The 17,079-nt window shown below is 34.9% G+C and overlaps 1 protein-coding gene across 1 annotated transcript in view; it reads left to right on the top strand.

Moving 5' to 3' along the window:
* The window catches only part of LOC106508546 (uncharacterized), a 498,796-nt gene that overhangs the window by 42,042 nt on the left and 439,675 nt on the right, over positions 1-17,079 (top strand). The window contains exon 2 of the mRNA XM_084991761.1: positions 12,150-12,432. Within this exon, the coding sequence (XP_084847887.1) occupies positions 12,150-12,432 (283 nt within the window). The remainder of the gene's footprint in view (positions 1-12,149; positions 12,433-17,079) is intronic.

Raw genomic sequence — 17,079 nt, forward strand, 5'->3', positions numbered from 1 at the left:
GTACTTCATTCATTGTTATTGCCATGCAGCATAGTTATTTTGCTGATTCTGCTATTGATGAATATTTGGGTTATTTCCCAAATATACTTGTATATATCTTCTCAGAGATGTACAGTTATATTTCACTTAAGTATATATCTTGAGGTAGAATTACTGGATCACTGGATAAATATATGTTTAGATTTACTAGATCTTTGACAAAGTTCTTCAAAATTGATGTACCAATTTATACACAGCCAGCAAAGTACAATAGTTTTGACTGGTCTACATCCTTGAAAACACTCATTATTGTCCGTCATCTTAATTTTGCCATTCTGTAGATGTGTAGTAGTATCGTACTGTGGTTTTAATTATCATATCCTTGATAAATGATGCTGAGCATTTTTTATGTTTTTTTGTTATTTATTTATTTTTGCTTTTTTTAGGGTCGCACCCATGGCATACGGAGGTTCCGAAGCTAGGGGTCCAATCTGAGCTACAGCTGTGGGTGTACACCACAGCCACAGCAACGCTAGATCCAAGCCATGTCTGTGACCTACACCACAGCTCATGGCAATGCCGAATCTTTAACCCATTGAGCGAGGTCAGGGATTGAACTGCAACCTTATGGTTAATAGTTGGATTCCTTTCTGTTGAGCCACAATGGGAACTCTGCCATTTTTCTATGTTTTTGAATGCTATTCGGATAGCCTTTTCTGTGAATTGCCTATTCTATTCTACTTTCCATCTTTAATTGTACTGTATATATAATTTTTGTTATTTATTTGGAGAGTTTCTCTATATTTTGAATATGACCTCTTTTTATGTTTGCATGTAAGTTTCCCAGTTTACTGACACAATGCTTTTTCTAATATCCTCTTTAGACCTTTTTTAATGCCCTCGTTACCTGTAGCTATGTTCCTTTCTTCAGTGTTAATGCTGATATTACATTACTTTTTCTTCATTGTAGGTGTTACTAGGGATTTATCATTTTAAAAATATTTTCAAAGAATCAAACTTTCTCTTTGATAAGTTCTCAATTTCATGATTGTGTTTTATTTATTATATATGTATGAATGATTTCCTCTACTTTCATTGAGTTGATTTGCTTTTATTTTTCTAGCATCTTTGAATGAAAGCTCAAATCCTTCTGAGGAAGATGTATTAAAAATATCAACTATGATTTTGCATTCATCCACTTCTTTTAATCCTGTCCATTTTTTTCCTATAAATGTTACAAAATTTGATATTAGAGTAATATAAATTTAGATTTGTTATATTTTCCTATTGAACTGACCTATTTCTCTTATTACTGGTTTTAGGCCAGTGATCTTATAGTTGTTTTATAATTATTTCATTTGTTTATTATTCCTTTTTTTGCTTTTCTTTGGATTAATTGTTTACTTCAATTATCTTTTGACCAGCTTTTTATTTATGTATTTTTGTATTATTAATGTATTAGATGTTATCCTACATATCACATTATCTCTGAATTATTACGGTCTACATGTATTTAGTATCATTATCACTTCCCTCACCAAAGTAAAAATTTTATCAAAGCCATTTATGCTTTCCTATCTTTGTGCTATTGTTGCCATATATTTTAAATACATTTTTAAAACAAATGTTTTAAATCTCATAAGCCATTGTTTTTATTGGTGTTTTTAACAGTTAATAATCTTTTATAATGTACTTCTATATTACTCTTACTGATGCTTTCATCAGTGATTGTTTTCCTTTAGTCTAAAGTAGTATTTCTACTAGTATACATATCCTAGTGTCAATGTCTTTTGTATGTCTAAAATAAAGTAATTTGCTTTCACTTTTTGAGAGACATATTCACCAGATATAGAATTCTAGTTTGTCAATTTTTCCACTTTTTCTTTCAGCACTTTAAATGTGGATCCATTGTCTTTTGGTCGTCATTATTTCAGTTGAAAAGTTAGCTGTAATTCTTATTAGTACTATGCCAAAAGTATTTGCTCTCTACTTTTGATTTTTAATGGTTAAACTATGATGTGCCTGTGTATGCTTTTCCTGATTAGTTTTGGTAGAGGCTTTTGAATTTATGAATTGATTTCTTTCATTGGTTTAAGAACTACTTAGCTAAAATATCTTCAAATAATCCTCTGTCCCATTCTCATTCTCCTCATTTTTTGGAACTCCTCTTATATTTGCCTTAATTCTTTTGGTGTCTCCCCTGTCCCTTATTATCTTCGTTCTTTCCACCTTTGTGACCTATCTTCCGGTTCACTGATCTTCTGATCTATTGTTTCTCATATTTTATTAATACAAATTAATACAAATTTATTCTCTATCTCAGTTCTTCTGTTTTTTTTTTCAGTTCTAGAATGTCCATTTTAATCTTTTTTTTTTTTTAATGTATGAGTGCTGTTGGTAAATTCTCAATGTTTTCCTCTAATTTCAGGAAGATATGAGTTATAGTTATTTTAGAACACCTACCTCTTAAAATTCTACACCTGAGTCAACTGTGGATCTGTTTCTCTTTTCTGTTTCTTTCCTTTAGTTTCTCAGTAACTATGTCCTGTATTTTTTAAAACATTTTTTTTCCCACAGACATATTTGGTTATGTTTACCAAAGAATTATGGTTACCAAAGAGAAAGAAGGAAGGGATAAATTAGCAGTGTGGGATTAATAGATGCATAATACTATACATAAAATAGATAAGCAAAATGGGTTTATTGTATATCACAGAGAACTATATTCAATATCTTGTCATAATGAATAATGGTAAAGAATCTGAAAAAGAAGATAAATATGTATATTTATATATATATCAGAATAACTTTGCTATACACTTGAAACTAACATGGTGTTGTAAGTCAACTATACTTTAATACTCTATATTTTTAATTGTATTCTTTAATACAATTAAAATGTTTCTTATAATTTTTTTAATTGGATGCAGGACATTTGGAGTGTAAAATAGAACAGTGAATCACCAAGGTCTGGTCCAGTGTTAGTTTTAGGGGTTATTGTATTATGGTTTTTATATTTTATTTTTACCCTTAGCCGTAGTGGAAAGCCCTTAGTTCTAGATCATGGCTTGTAACCCTAGGATGAGATCATAACACTTAGGGAGTGAAACTTCAGAGGATTAAGCAGACAGCTAAGAAAATCCAATATCGTATTGTAGTTATCTCTTATCTGTCTTGCTAACATAACTTGTTGGCTAAAATACCTATTTAGATTTTTAGTTTCCTAGCTGCTATTTTCTGCTGGGTTTCTTGAGTTCTCACTTTACCCATGTCCAGGCACAGCCTACATCTCCTTCAGTGACTTGAGGGCCATTTGCACATAGATTTTGCAAATATTTTTTCTGTTGTTTTTTCCTTGCTATGATCATGTCCCTTAAGTTTTAGCCACTCTATCAGCTCTAACCTCAGATTGTACTTTCTTAGCCAGTAAGACTGCTCTTTTCTGCCCAGGCTTTAATTTCTTGCACCACACATTGGGAAATATACTTAGATAAAAAGCTGGAGTGAATATGGAGGCCCCTAGTATATGTTTCCATTTTCTCAAGGATCATAGCCCCTTAATTCCTACATATGTTAGTTGTAATCCAGTGCTTTCAAATAGTTAGTTTTTAAATTTTATCCACCTTTATAATTGTTTACAGCAGTAGCATAATTCAGTGCTAGTTACTCCATCCATGACCAGAGCTAGAAATTCCTGTCTCAAGTGTTTGGAAATTCTGCACTACCATGCTGTGGTGTGAATCCATACTCATAGATTCCTCAGAAAACTCTTTCTGGAGTCTCATGTTGTTTACTTCCAGAATAGTTCCTGAATTATGTCATTAATGATTTTCCTTCTTAATTTTCTTTACTTCTCTTTCCTTGGATTCCAATTGTTTGAGTTCTACATTTCCTGAATATTTCTTCTTTCTCATAGTTTCTCTGTTGTTGTACACTTATTTTTCTTCTTCTCTGCTTCATGAAATAGTTTTCTCAAGTTTAACTTACAATTTTTTTAGCTTTTTATTTTTATTATCATGGTCATAATTTAATTTTCCATAGCTTTTTTGATTATCTAGATGTTCTTTTTGTAACATCTTGTTGCTGTCTCAAGGGGTAATAGTTTGTTATTTTTTTCTGGCAACATTAGTGATAGTCCCTTGAAAAGTTTCATTCTTCTAATATAATCTTACTTCCTCAGTGTTGCCTCTTTTCTTGTTACTCATTTTACTTTATAATGCCTATGCTGTGTTTTCAGTGTCCTATATATTTTTTGTGCTTGAGAATAAGATATAGTGACTATAACTAACAGAAATTCTAAGTGCATGAATGAGGCATACTAACTGTGATTTTAATTATATATAATATGGCTGATACAATTGTTGTATGAATTACTTAAGTATGCTCTCTGATGTCTCTAGTAAAGCCAGTTTTTAATGACTAAATTATACATAAAAATTATTTCTTGCTCATATAATAGTATTGAACAAGAAACTATGTTTGTGAGCACCCCCTTCTACACAAAATTATTTAGTGGCCTAGACCAACAGAGGCTTTGCCATCTTTAATACATGATTTTCAAGGTCACCTTGGATGTTCATTTATATTTCAAACAGGCCAAAAGAGAAAGGGACATGGAGGAAAGCTATGTGAAAAGGTTTTGTGGACCTGCCAAGGCCTTGAAGAGATGGACATTAATTCCACTCATATTTCATTACCATTGCTTTGCATTTAATTTATAAAGTAATGGGAAATATGGCCTCGCCTGGGTAGTCCCTTCCCAAGGAAAAATCTGCTATGAAACAGATCACAATTTTTATTACATACCCAATCATCACTTCCACATTGTATGTATATTTTATTTTATCTTTCTTGCTAAGTCAGATTGCTTAGAAGAGAAGATGTAGAACCTTGCATTTTGAGACCCAAACTAGTTAGGAAAGATTCTCAGTACCTAGGATGTATACATTGACTTAAAATTCCCCCTTAGAGCATGGAAATCCATCCTCCAGTATGTCAACTTTGCTTCATCTTCTTTAGACAATAAGCCTTCAGTCTTATGCTCTAGTGAGAAAGGGGAATTTACTCACAAACATGGTATAAGGAAGAGTTATAGGGACTTAAAGTTCTTTGTAAAAATAATCTACCCATTTTTTAAAACTTGATCCCTCTCTATGCTAATTTTTCAAAGCATCTGGTGCTTCTTAATATTTACACATTCTTGGGAGGACTTTGGCTTTATCTCCTGCTGGCTTAAAATCTAGTATTCTCAGAACTTGTTGGTCAGTCACCAGTTATCCACTTTCCAAAATTTTGTTCCACTTTTCAAAATTTGGTTTTGTTTCTTTCTTTGTTCTTTCTGCTATTGCCATAACGAAACCAAGACTACCTTTTCTTTTCAGTGGTGATAGTAAGATTTTAAGATCAAATCTGCAATTTTAACCAGAAGTCCATTGGGGGGAATATTTTGAAAATAATAAATGAATATGTTTTAACCTACCAAATCACATTTGCTGTCTTCCTCTATAATAGTCAGTTTGCCATTTGGCCTTAGTGAAAGAAGAATTTGTGGATGCCACATCATGAAGGAATAGGCTATGATATGAAAGGAAATATCTGTTATATGGGAACAAAAATTACTAATGCTGCTAACCGAGGTAAGAGTGGGAGGAAAACAAATAGAAGAAAAAGCCAATGACAGAACATATGTGTGTGACATGTGTGTCCTTGCTCTTCTTTCTCTGGATCAAAGTCCCAAGGGAGGCTTTTTATTAAGTACACCAGTAGATAAATGTCTTTACTTTTTTTTTTTTATGGTCATAGCCATGGTTTATGGAAGCTCCCATGCCAGGGACTGAATCTGAACTGCAACTGTGACCTACACTACAGCTGGATCTTTTAACCCATTGTGCCATGGCTAGGGCTCAAACTGTGCTTCTGTGGCAACTGGAACAGCCTCTGCAGTCAGATTCTTAACCCTCTGCACCACAGTCTAGATAAATTTCATGATGCCACTGCAGGGAGCAGGAAGGAGAAGAGGAGATACTTCCCATTGATTTGACATGAATTGAAAAAACTGTAATCATCTCTGGATATTCAGATTCATGTCCAGATTCATGCCAGAATAACATGGAAGAGATTAGCAGTCCCTGAGTGAAGTGTCTAGAAATGAAGACCTGGAAAGAATCTGGAACTGTGTTCATTATGATCACACAGTTTATAGTGTATTTTCATGTGCCCTAGTGCATAAATGCAGTGAGGTTGAAAGGTTTGATTTTCCAACAAAAGCCTGAAGCTGGAATTAAGTGGCTACACAGCATGAGGATGTTGAGACTAGGAAGAAGTGGCGACATGCATGAATTTCAGTTTGGGAGCTAATACAATGCTTCAACAGGACTAGTAAGGTAAGCTGCCCTACTTCAGTCAACCCTACACAGGAGTCCAGAGACCAGACAAGACACACATTTAAAGATAGTGCGGTCAAGGACAGCTCTGCATTTCCCCAAAACCACTAGATTTGTAAGTTCGTCCCTTCCCCATCATTTTAGAGGAGAGGGAGATTACACCTAAAACCTTATTTTTTCAAAAGATAGCATTTATTGGTTTTGTATTGCTACCGTAACAAATTACTACACATTTAGGGGCTTAAAACAATATAAATATATTATTTTACTGTTTCTGAGGATAGAAGTCCAAAACGGGTATCACCAGGCTAAAATCAAGGTGTTGGCAGAGCTGTGTTTTTTTTCCAGAGATTCTAAGGGAGAACTCGTTTCCTTTCCTTTTCCAGCTTCCAGAGCCTGCCTACTTTCCTTGCCCTCTTCCACTTTAAAAGTCATCAAATGTTGCATCTTTGACCATTCTGCCATAGTTAAATCTCTCTCTCTAACTCTCCTCTTCTGCTTCCTTCTTCTACTTTTAAGGACTCTTGAGGTTAATTTGGGCTCATGGAAAAAAATCTAGGATAATTTCCCTATTTTAAGATCAGCTGATTAGCAACCTTAATTCCATCAGCATCTTTAATTTCCCCCTAGTCATGTAATATAGTATATTCACAGATCCTGGGGATGAGGATGTGGACCTTTTTGGAAGGTCATTATTATGTCTGTCATAGAGGAAAAGACTCAGAAGAGACTATTGAAACCATAAAAGAGTGATATAAATTAATTGGAAAATAATTTTCCCGCCTCATCCCTAACAACCTAATGGGATGGGCATATGACAAAAATTCGATCACTTTTAAAAAGGAAAAGCTATGTTTTCTTTGGGCACTTGTGCTGTAGTACATACAAATAAATTTTTTACTTCACTGTATTTATATTATGAGATACTTTTAAAATTAATGACAGATTTAGAAACCATTGTGTAATTTTGGATTTATCTCATGGCTAGAGTAAAACATCTCTTTCTTATTCATCCTGGATGTTAAAAACAATTTTTACTTAGAAGAAAATCATTATCCAAGATTGGGAAATAATTCTGGATTCTTGGGTGAAAGCTTTTCATTTCTCTTTCCAGGTCTTCTGCTATTCTTTGTAAGTAGAAGAACAAAGAATAATAACCATAGAGCACCATGCTAACAGTTGGTGAAAACTGTGGCTGTTTTTTAATTAATAGAACATTTCTCTTTAGGTGATTAATCTGCTTGAGGTTTTTCTTCTCTTTTGGGTATTTAGATGTCATAATCTGTTATTTTGTTTTCATGAAGTGCACCTTTTTAAAAAAAAAATCCTAATTAAAACAACTGGAAACCTTGCAAGAGAAAGGAGTTTTAAAAACTGAGGTATTTAAAAAAGTTATTTTATTTCATGGAGAATGCACTGCTAACGTATTTGAGGTCAGTATAAATGACATTAATTAATCATAACCATACTCTAAAAAGTCTTATTTAGAAACAGATTTATGCACCATGTGATCCAAAAGTGGCACCTTTGAAAGTCCTATGTTTTCTCATACCCCATAAAGATGATTATTATTAAAGAATTCAAGAATAATCATTTTGAATCCAAAATACAGACAATGACATTTTAAGCGGTGAGTTTGTGAGCAAAAAAGCAGCCATATATTTAGAGCTATTCTGATGATTAACCACATCTTGTTTTGTCACCTGGATGCTTGTCATTGTGTAGACAGAAACATAAACAGTGGTTTCTTGACAATGATTACACTATGAATATTTTCTACTCTTGTTAAAATGGCTTAATTTTTTTAAAGGAATTAGTCACATCAAGAGACTGACAGGTTATTTTTTTAATGTATTGTTTTTGCATATCTAAGTTGGCTCTACATATAGAATGTCCTGTATTATTTATAAGGTTAATGTGATTGGCTGCTATTCTGCATTCTTACAGCCAATTTGTGTTGAGTTGACTATTTTGGTGAGATCATCACCAAAGGTCTAAGTCTAAGGTTATGCTTTTGATCTTTATAAAGAAGTTTGCTTAATTCCATCGTGGGAACACAGATGGCTATCATATTCTTTATACGTTATCTTATAAATGCATGTCTTTGATCTTATGGAAGGGGACCATAAATTTCTTGTTTTGGTAAAACTCAGCTAATTAAGAATATCCTGACAGCAGGTCAGAACTGTATTTTTAATATAGGATGGCACTGTAATGGGTGAAAATGCACTGGCTAGTTACTAATTTCCTTTAGATATCATGTCTAAAATTAATGGATACAGTCTCCAAGGTACAGCTTAGGTCTAAATTCTCTAGTATAATGATTCCAAGTAAGATTTTATGGCAAAATTGCTTTGTTTGGGTAGTACGTTAAATCTCACAGTTGCATTTTGTATTTGAGGTGTGAGAAGAATACTGAAGTCTAACACTAACATATTATAAAAATGCAATGTTTTCAAATATACCTAGTAACTCAAGCTATGACAGAACGGGTTAGGAAGTCTTGCCTAATTTAAAGTACTTGAGGAAGTCCTCTTTTATTTTTAGTGTTCATTGTTTGCAAATCCCTATTTGTTTAAGGAGGTCAGATAAGGACCATCCATCCACCTTGTTAATAAAATTAATGTAGTCTCCAAAATCCTTCGTAAATTTCCAAGTGCATTCTATGCGTTCGTAGAAGCTAAAGGATGAGTTTCTACTGTTTTGATTTTTACTAAGCAAAATGGATAACTATCAATGAAGCACTACCTTTTTGATTTTTGTAAGCATTTTTTGCACAGTAACAGATTGAAAACTGAGATAATGAGGTAGAAGAATTGTGAATTCTTACAATAAAAAGACAGTGGTGATTATAATTGTGTATTTCTGTGTGTGTGTGTGTGTGTGAAAGAGAGTGAGAGAGGGAGGGAGACAGAGAGGGAGGGAGACAGAGAGGGAGGGGAGAAGGGGAAGATAGATAAAAACAGAGAGATGGAGATGTGGTCTTCGTATCTTAATTTAATTACCAGTAAACTTTTCATGATTTACTTAAAGATTGAGAAAGACTGGTCTTTGATAGGAAAACTGTCAACGAGGTGAGGCAAGTAGCTTCTTAAGTTTTTCTTCAATCACTTAGAGAAGAACCGTCTGTAATTAACCAAATTACAGCTTTGATTTCAGCTGTTTTGATTTCAATGTGTATAGCAGTTCAGAATTATAGATGTAATATTCTCTTATATTATTTGTGCTTTTTATTTTTTATTGTTATTTTTGATTTTTATTTATTTATTTTTGGCCATACCTGAGGCATATGGAAGTTCCTTGGGCCAGGGATAGAATCTGAGCTGCAGCTGTGACCTACACTGCAGCTGTGGCAATACTGGATCCTTAACCTACTGCACTGAGCCAGCGAGGATTGAACCCATACCTCAAAATGACCTGAAATGCCACAGGGAAATACTGGATCTTTAACCCCCTGCATCACAGCATAAACTCTGTCTTATTTGTGTTTTTTATAACTGAACCTTGTTAAATCTTACTGGTCTAGTTAAGAATATGCCCTACTAATCCCTCCTACCAAAACTTGATTTGGGGAAAGTGTAGAGGGAAAAGCTGTGCATTAAAAAAATGCTTATAAAATGCAAAATTGACTTGAATACATTTTATGATACAAATATTGCAAACATTAATTAAAAAGAGAACAATAAAGTATAAATTGATAAAAACAGCATTATTGAGATTCTCTCTAGTGTAGATGCATTATGTGCTGTATACATATATCTGAATGGATATAGATGAATTGCTGTTTCTCATAATATGCCCACTGTAATGATGAATTTCATTCCTGATTAGAGAGTCATGAGCTAAAAATCAAAATATATCAATAAATGTAGGTAAAATTTGGTGAAATTCCATCTTAGGAAATAATCAGTGCTTAAAGCTTAGCATTTTGATTTGGAACAAGAAATATGTAAATTATAAAATGAGAAAATACTGAGCTGATGAGCACACCCTATTTTAATAGTATTCTAATTAGCCAGGAAGCAAAATGCGATTTTATTTACCTGCAAAGACCTGAGCCAGAAATCTTCATTTCAAAATGCTATTTCTTTACGTTGTGACTGAATTACCATGAACAATGCAAACTGGTTTTACTTTCTAGGTTCCTTATTCTTACATATTTTTGAAAAGTTGTCTACCCAGATCCTTCATTATACAATGAGGTAACCCCAAATGAAACCCCAAGCATCTTTTCTTTCTGGTCATCATATGTTGCCAGTCTCCCCCTAGAAATTGATACACTCTGTGTGCTGAATCCTGCCTTTTCATCCCCTGCTGCAAAATCAGCGGTCATAACAGCTCTTCTGTTCATGAATATGTAAATGAAACATGCATAATATAAAAAAATATTAGTGGGCACTTCCTACTTCAGGCTGTATCCAACTCTGTTTGACTAATACATGAAAAGCAAAAATTTAATTTTTTAAGCATTCTGAATCAGTGTTGCCAAAATTGCTGAGGTTATGTAACATGGAAATTCATAAATGAGACATATACAGATGCTCCTGACAGTTGGACTCCTAATAAACCAGCATCAATGTCTTGGCTATGGTGATGCGTGCAGATTCACTCATTACGTTAATGCCGAGTGATAAGGAGGAAATGCCTTAGATCCTCGATAACCTTTTATTTGCTGACTAGGTTCCACTCCCATACCGCACCCCAATAAAGGGCTAAAACAGTGCTTAAATTATACACATGTATACACACACACACACATGATTATTTATGCTATGCACACTTTTTTTCTTTTGAAAGGGAGAAGTGATGACTATATCCGCTAGAGTGTTCTGGAGGAAGCATTAAGCTCCGGGAAAGAAATAATTGGGAGATTTTATTATTGAAATAAGCAAGCATGTTCATGCATATTTTTACAGCTCGCATGCCCATGCGCCACTCTGTGCAAATAGTGCAACTGCAGCTTGCGCGTGGTAATTAGGTTGATGTAATTATGGTGAAATAAAGACAGCCTCACTGATAATTTCACAGTGAATATTAAAGACATATGTGCCTTCCAGTGTACAATAAATGAACCTGAACTGCTGTCAGGGGCTAGGAGGACAGTGTGGCCAATGCACCTATTGTGTCCCTGCTGCAGAAAGGAGCCTGCCGATTGGCCACTGTCTGCAGCACATAGCACTGGCTGGTTATAAAGGACTTGTCTAGGGGAGAGCCTGTAGGTACTCCATTGTCTGGTAAAGTTCATACGACTGCATTCTTTTTTGCAAGGGGGGGGTGGAGGGAGAGCGGGGAAGGCGGGGGTGTCAGTTCAACTGTAAAAGCTGCACAGATTTTTTTTTTTCTTTCTCTCTCTCTGCCTCTCCATAGATCGTTTCTGTTTCATGCCCTGTCTCATTTCGCATAGCTAAAAGAGAATGCTAATTAAGATCCCTTGTCTTAACCTGAAAATAATGACTCGGATATAATTAGAAATCTGGTGAGAGTTTAAAATTCTGGGAGGGGACCAAAAATATCAGTTACGGTGCTTAGGGAGGAAATGAAGAATTATTTTTCTGTAATCAAGGTAAACATGGGAAGGGGGGTTCCCCCTATTTAAAAAAAAACCTAATTTGAACCAATGGTGTTCTACTGCAGAAGAGAGGTTACTGTATTTCAGAAACTATTTTAGCCATCAAATTGAAAGGACACAAATCAGTGGCAATAGAAGCCTTCTTAATCCTTCTTAGGATGCAATTCAGATGAAAGAACTGCTTTTTTTATTTTTCTTTTTGTATGTGTGTGTTATAGATGGATCTGAGAACGCCGTCTGGGCTTGGTGCCAAGTGCTGGTATTTCACAGCAGCGACCGCCTCACAGACGGGCTGTGGGAAGCAGGAGGGAGACTCTCTTAGGGTGCCACTACTATGGAGACACAGCTGGGCTGAACAAGATTTGCTTCAAACGACAACAAGAGAGACAGAAAGTATCTGGTTCAACCGCTGCCCAGGCAGGCAGGCACCAGAAGAGCTAGCAGCCAATCCGGCCATGCTCGAAGCCAGCTCTGCAGCTCAGCCAATCAGTGACATCACTGGTGAGAAACTCATTTACATCATGCAGTAATGAACTTTGTTTAACATAGCCTCCCCCCCTTTCCTGTTACCCCCCTCCCCATTTTAGGTCCTTCCATTAATTATTCCGCTGGCATAATTTAAACCGCTATGCAAAAATGTGGCTATATTTTCTCTAATAGCGTCTACCTCCCCCCCCCCCCCATTAGTGTTTGCTGTCACTGAAAGTGATTCTGGGTACAATTCTATTTTGTTTTGACTTTGCAAAATTATTTTCTTCTAAAAAAATCTTAGACAAAATTAAACCTTCATGTATTTTATCTGACCCCATGCCCCTCTTAGAAATAGCATGCTTTGGGCAAGTTGGGATTCAGAATTGGGCAAGGTAATAGAAAATAAGAGGGTGTATTTCCACGGAAGTTGCAGTTTTTCTAAGCAATCTGCATCTAAGAGTTTCCTTTAATGTTTCCAGATTTTATGCTGCAGTGGCCATTTTTACATACAGTGTTTTATCCAAAAAGTGCTTATGTACATCTGTTACAAAGAGGAAAGTTCACTCTTATTATATTTCATTCTTCACTGCTCTCTGCCAACATGTCATTTTATTAATGAATAGAACTGAGGTCATTTCTGGACAAATCTCTCTCTTCCCATTTTAGTACAATGCACCTGATTTGCATCCATTTACTAGAAAAACTGAATGCAAGACCCAGTTTGAAAAGAAGGGACCAGTTTACATATCGTTTCAGAATATATCATAGCAATTTTTTTCCAGAATACGTAATATTTAACATCTGCCATAGTGTTTCTAGAAAAATGCCTGATTTCCCTTCCCAGTGTAATACCTTTAGCAAATTTATTGCTTTGTTATATAACCAAAATAGACTAAGTGAAATAACGTTCAGGAATGAGTTCATTTAATAGGCAGAAAACCTTCGGAAATACAATTTTGTCTTGTACATTTGGATTGAGTTTGCCAGAGATAAACTCATTTCTTCTACAGATAACTTAAAAAGGCTGGAACCTGTGGTATGTGAATATTTTCAGGTTGCTTTAGAGAATCCCAAAGAGCGGAAACTGGGTCACACTTAAATGCGATTTCTCTTAAACCATATCTTTATTGCCTATTGGCATTAAAAGGATGCGATTTTCTAGCAGGGAAGGTAGTTTCATTGTCTTTTTATAAGGAATATTTTGAATATAATTATTCAAAGACATGGAATTTTTAAAATATCGACAAGGGTTTCATAACAGTGCATGATTCATTTAAGAAGCTTAAAGAGTCCAGTGATAAGCATAGACACTTTTTAAAGCATATGAAGGATTTAGACACTAAACCATGGCCCTTTTAATTCATGAGGCATTCCATCATCCCATCATCAGTATTCAGGGAGCGACTGTCCTGAATCAGTCATGAGCTCCCCTGCTGCAGATCCTGTAATTTGAATCATGTGTAATAATATATTATCCTACTGGGGGCCTTCTTTCAGTAGGAGAATGGTTTATACATTCTGCTATAAGAGAACTTTTGGCTCCTAGCCGACTCACAGCCATTACTCACATAGGCAATCATGATCGTCTTCCTTCAGGAATAACATCTGCACAACCTCCTGAGCCAAAAATCTGCAACCACCCCCGCATTCTGAGTTACGATTTCTTGGAATTGGGAACACTTGACAAAACCGAAGGAGAAAAATGGAAGGTTTAGAGGGATGGATGGCGGTTTTATTGAGCCTGCCATGTGGCGAAAGCACGGCTCCCATTCCTTTGAAATGTTGGAGAATGGTGAGGAAAGGGCGCCCCCAAATAGACCTAGATGTGTCCGCTCGATTTTGAGACACAAGCTGAAATGTAATGTGTTTTATGAAGACATGGCTGCCTCTGTGCTTTTCTCTGGATATCCTAGCAAAGTCCTGCAAAGGGTGCGGCGACACGGGGGAATAAATGGAGGGTGGAGAAGGCTGTGAAGGCAGAGAAACCTCTTCTCTCCTCAGGAAGGAAGCAGTGTGATAGAGCAGGAACTATCTGACCCAGGAGTGAAAAGTTCAAGGAGTGGCTCTGATTCTTTCCTTCTGACCCTGATCAGATCACGTAATTTCTCTGTTTTCTCTCATCTGTAAAAATTCAGTACACTGCCAGCACAGAGGGACGTGGAATCCTCCTCTCATTTTCCCTCCCCCACCTCCTTTAAAAAAAAAAAAAGAAACAAAAAACAATTGAAATCCTTCTTTGCTTCAAGGACCAGGTTAAGTGTTCGCTCTTCTGTGAAATCTTTTTAAATCATCGTGGCCAGGACATCTTACTTTTCCATCATTTTCTTTGTGCTCCCATTATGGCATGAGTGGCAGTCAACACTGCTGTAGGGCCATATGTGTGCATATCTTTGCCACTAGATTGAAAGCCCCTTGGGGACAGAGACCATGTTGAATTCACCCTCCACCTCTAGTTCTAAGAATAATATTATGCTCCAAAGTTTTACAACAATGTCCTAATTCATGAGATAAAAGTACCTTGTAAATTGCAGAGGGAGGGTGTGCAAATTCCGGGGGTTACTATGGTTGTTGTCAGCTATTACCAGTGTGGACCAGTTGATGTCAGTTTTGCCTTATCAGTCTTATATCTTTCCTTTCACTAGCCCTTCACTATAAAGCAGAGTATAAATGGTTGTTGCATTATTTTTCTTAAATAACCAGGTGTAGGGAAATGTATATCTTTTTATTTATTAAGCGTGGAATTAAGCCAACTTAGCGGGATGTTTTAAAACTTAAAAATTAATGAAATTGTTGTAAAGCAGCCAGGATAAGCAAATAGTTCAAGATTCACTGTTAAAAATATGAAAGAATTAATTACTTAGAAGAGGTAAGCAATTAGTGCTGAATGTTAAAATGCTCTATTAAGCCTAATAAATCAGGAGATATGGAATCCTGTGTCTTAGTGTTATAATTGTGATATGTATTTTTAATCTATAAAATAGTATAGCCATCTTTTAAGGGTATATTTCTATGTGTTTTAATATAATATGATAACATTGTGCCCAAATATGGTTCATTTTATGCCATATATCTATTTAAGTTTACACTTTTGGCTACTGTACTTACTGCTAAGTGGAAATTATTTCTTTGCAAACAATGACATTCTTGTTACTATGTTTGCAAGTTGTGTTTAGATTTTAAAAGTTGTATTTCAAACTGTTTGCCCAGTACATATTATTAGAAAGGAATGAAATAGAAAATATATGCATCTTTGCTTTTTATAACTAGGAAAATGGAAATTTTAGTACTAGAAAATCCGCTAGTCTATAGTCCATGTTTTGTCAAAGTCTTAGAGAGGGAAAAATATCTTACCCAAGAGTATGCTCTATCTATTTCCTGAGACAGCTAAATTCAGAAAGACTGGTTCAATATGCTTTCCATTCCATCAAATAATCTGTGATTTTAAAACCAATCAGATAGGATTATACAATTTACAGCCCTAACATAAATTATATTCACTTACGTGATCCAATACTGTGTACATAGAATTCCTATTTTATGGTCAAAAACAAGGAGACTGAACTTACTGAGGTGTATTTTTTTCCATTACCCTATAAGGATATAATCAACTACTGATAAATCATCATGTATATTAGTATTCTTTAAAACAATTTTAGTTTTGATGAAGAAAAACTAGAAACCCGATATCTGAGTTCACATTGCAGTGGCTTTGAATGCAATTAACACAAATACTGTATCTTAAATTACAGGATTGGTTACATTGATTTGGGTGGGGCCAGTTTGAAATTTTTTTTTTTTTAACCAATGAATTGTGCTGTTATAACTGACCTTTTTCTTTTTTTGATGAAGTCTCCAGTTATTTCAATGATAGCATTTTCTTCTAACCCAATATTTAAAAACAGATTTCTGAATCTTATAAACACTGAGAGATCAATTATACCCACTTAGGGAACAAATGTTTCTCAAATACAATAAAAATATTAGGGTTCTGTCCAGCTGCTTCTGTTCATAAAACAATGTTTAAGAGCTCGGAGAAGGATTGGGTAAATGTGGAGCATCTTAATTAAAGAAAATATATTACTTTGCATCATGGTTTGAGACATAGTAACCTAGACATAGTAACCGAAAGCCATTTACATCTGAATGATATTGCTGTCATTTCTAAACTTACTAAAATAGCGGTCAATTAGATAAAAGCAATGAAGCCTTCCCCTTCATGTTGATGATTTTTAATATCATAATCGTATCATTCTTGTTTCACAATTAACTCTTTGCAAAGTGGGGCTAAATATTGAGACATGCTTATGTAATAAAGCTATGAGGTTTTGATTGAGAATCACTTATTTGTAAATGGCAAAGGAATAGATGAATCTGACATAAAATGTTTGCATATTTTAGCTTTTTTTTTTTAACTTAACCCTTAAAACATGCTCAATATCAAGAGCTATATCAAGTACATTTAGGAACCTAATGAATATTTTCATAACATTGATGATAACATGTCTTACTGTTAATGAGCAATGACATGGCCTATAACTGGTTACCGATACAAGAGGAGAAACAAAATGATGTGGATTAATGGCTAACACTTACTGGGGATGATATATGCCATGTGCTATGCTATGTACTACGCAGGCTTTATTTCATTTGATCCTCAGATCAATCCTGTGGTATTAT

The sequence above is a fragment of the Sus scrofa genome, chromosome 13 (assembly GCF_054392235.1).
Source record: "Sus scrofa isolate SSC_HxYL_T2T_F1_AM1 chromosome 13, Sscrofa_HxYL_maternal_Yorkshire_Landrace_v2.0, whole genome shotgun sequence".
NCBI lineage: Eukaryota > Metazoa > Chordata > Mammalia > Artiodactyla > Suidae > Sus > Sus scrofa.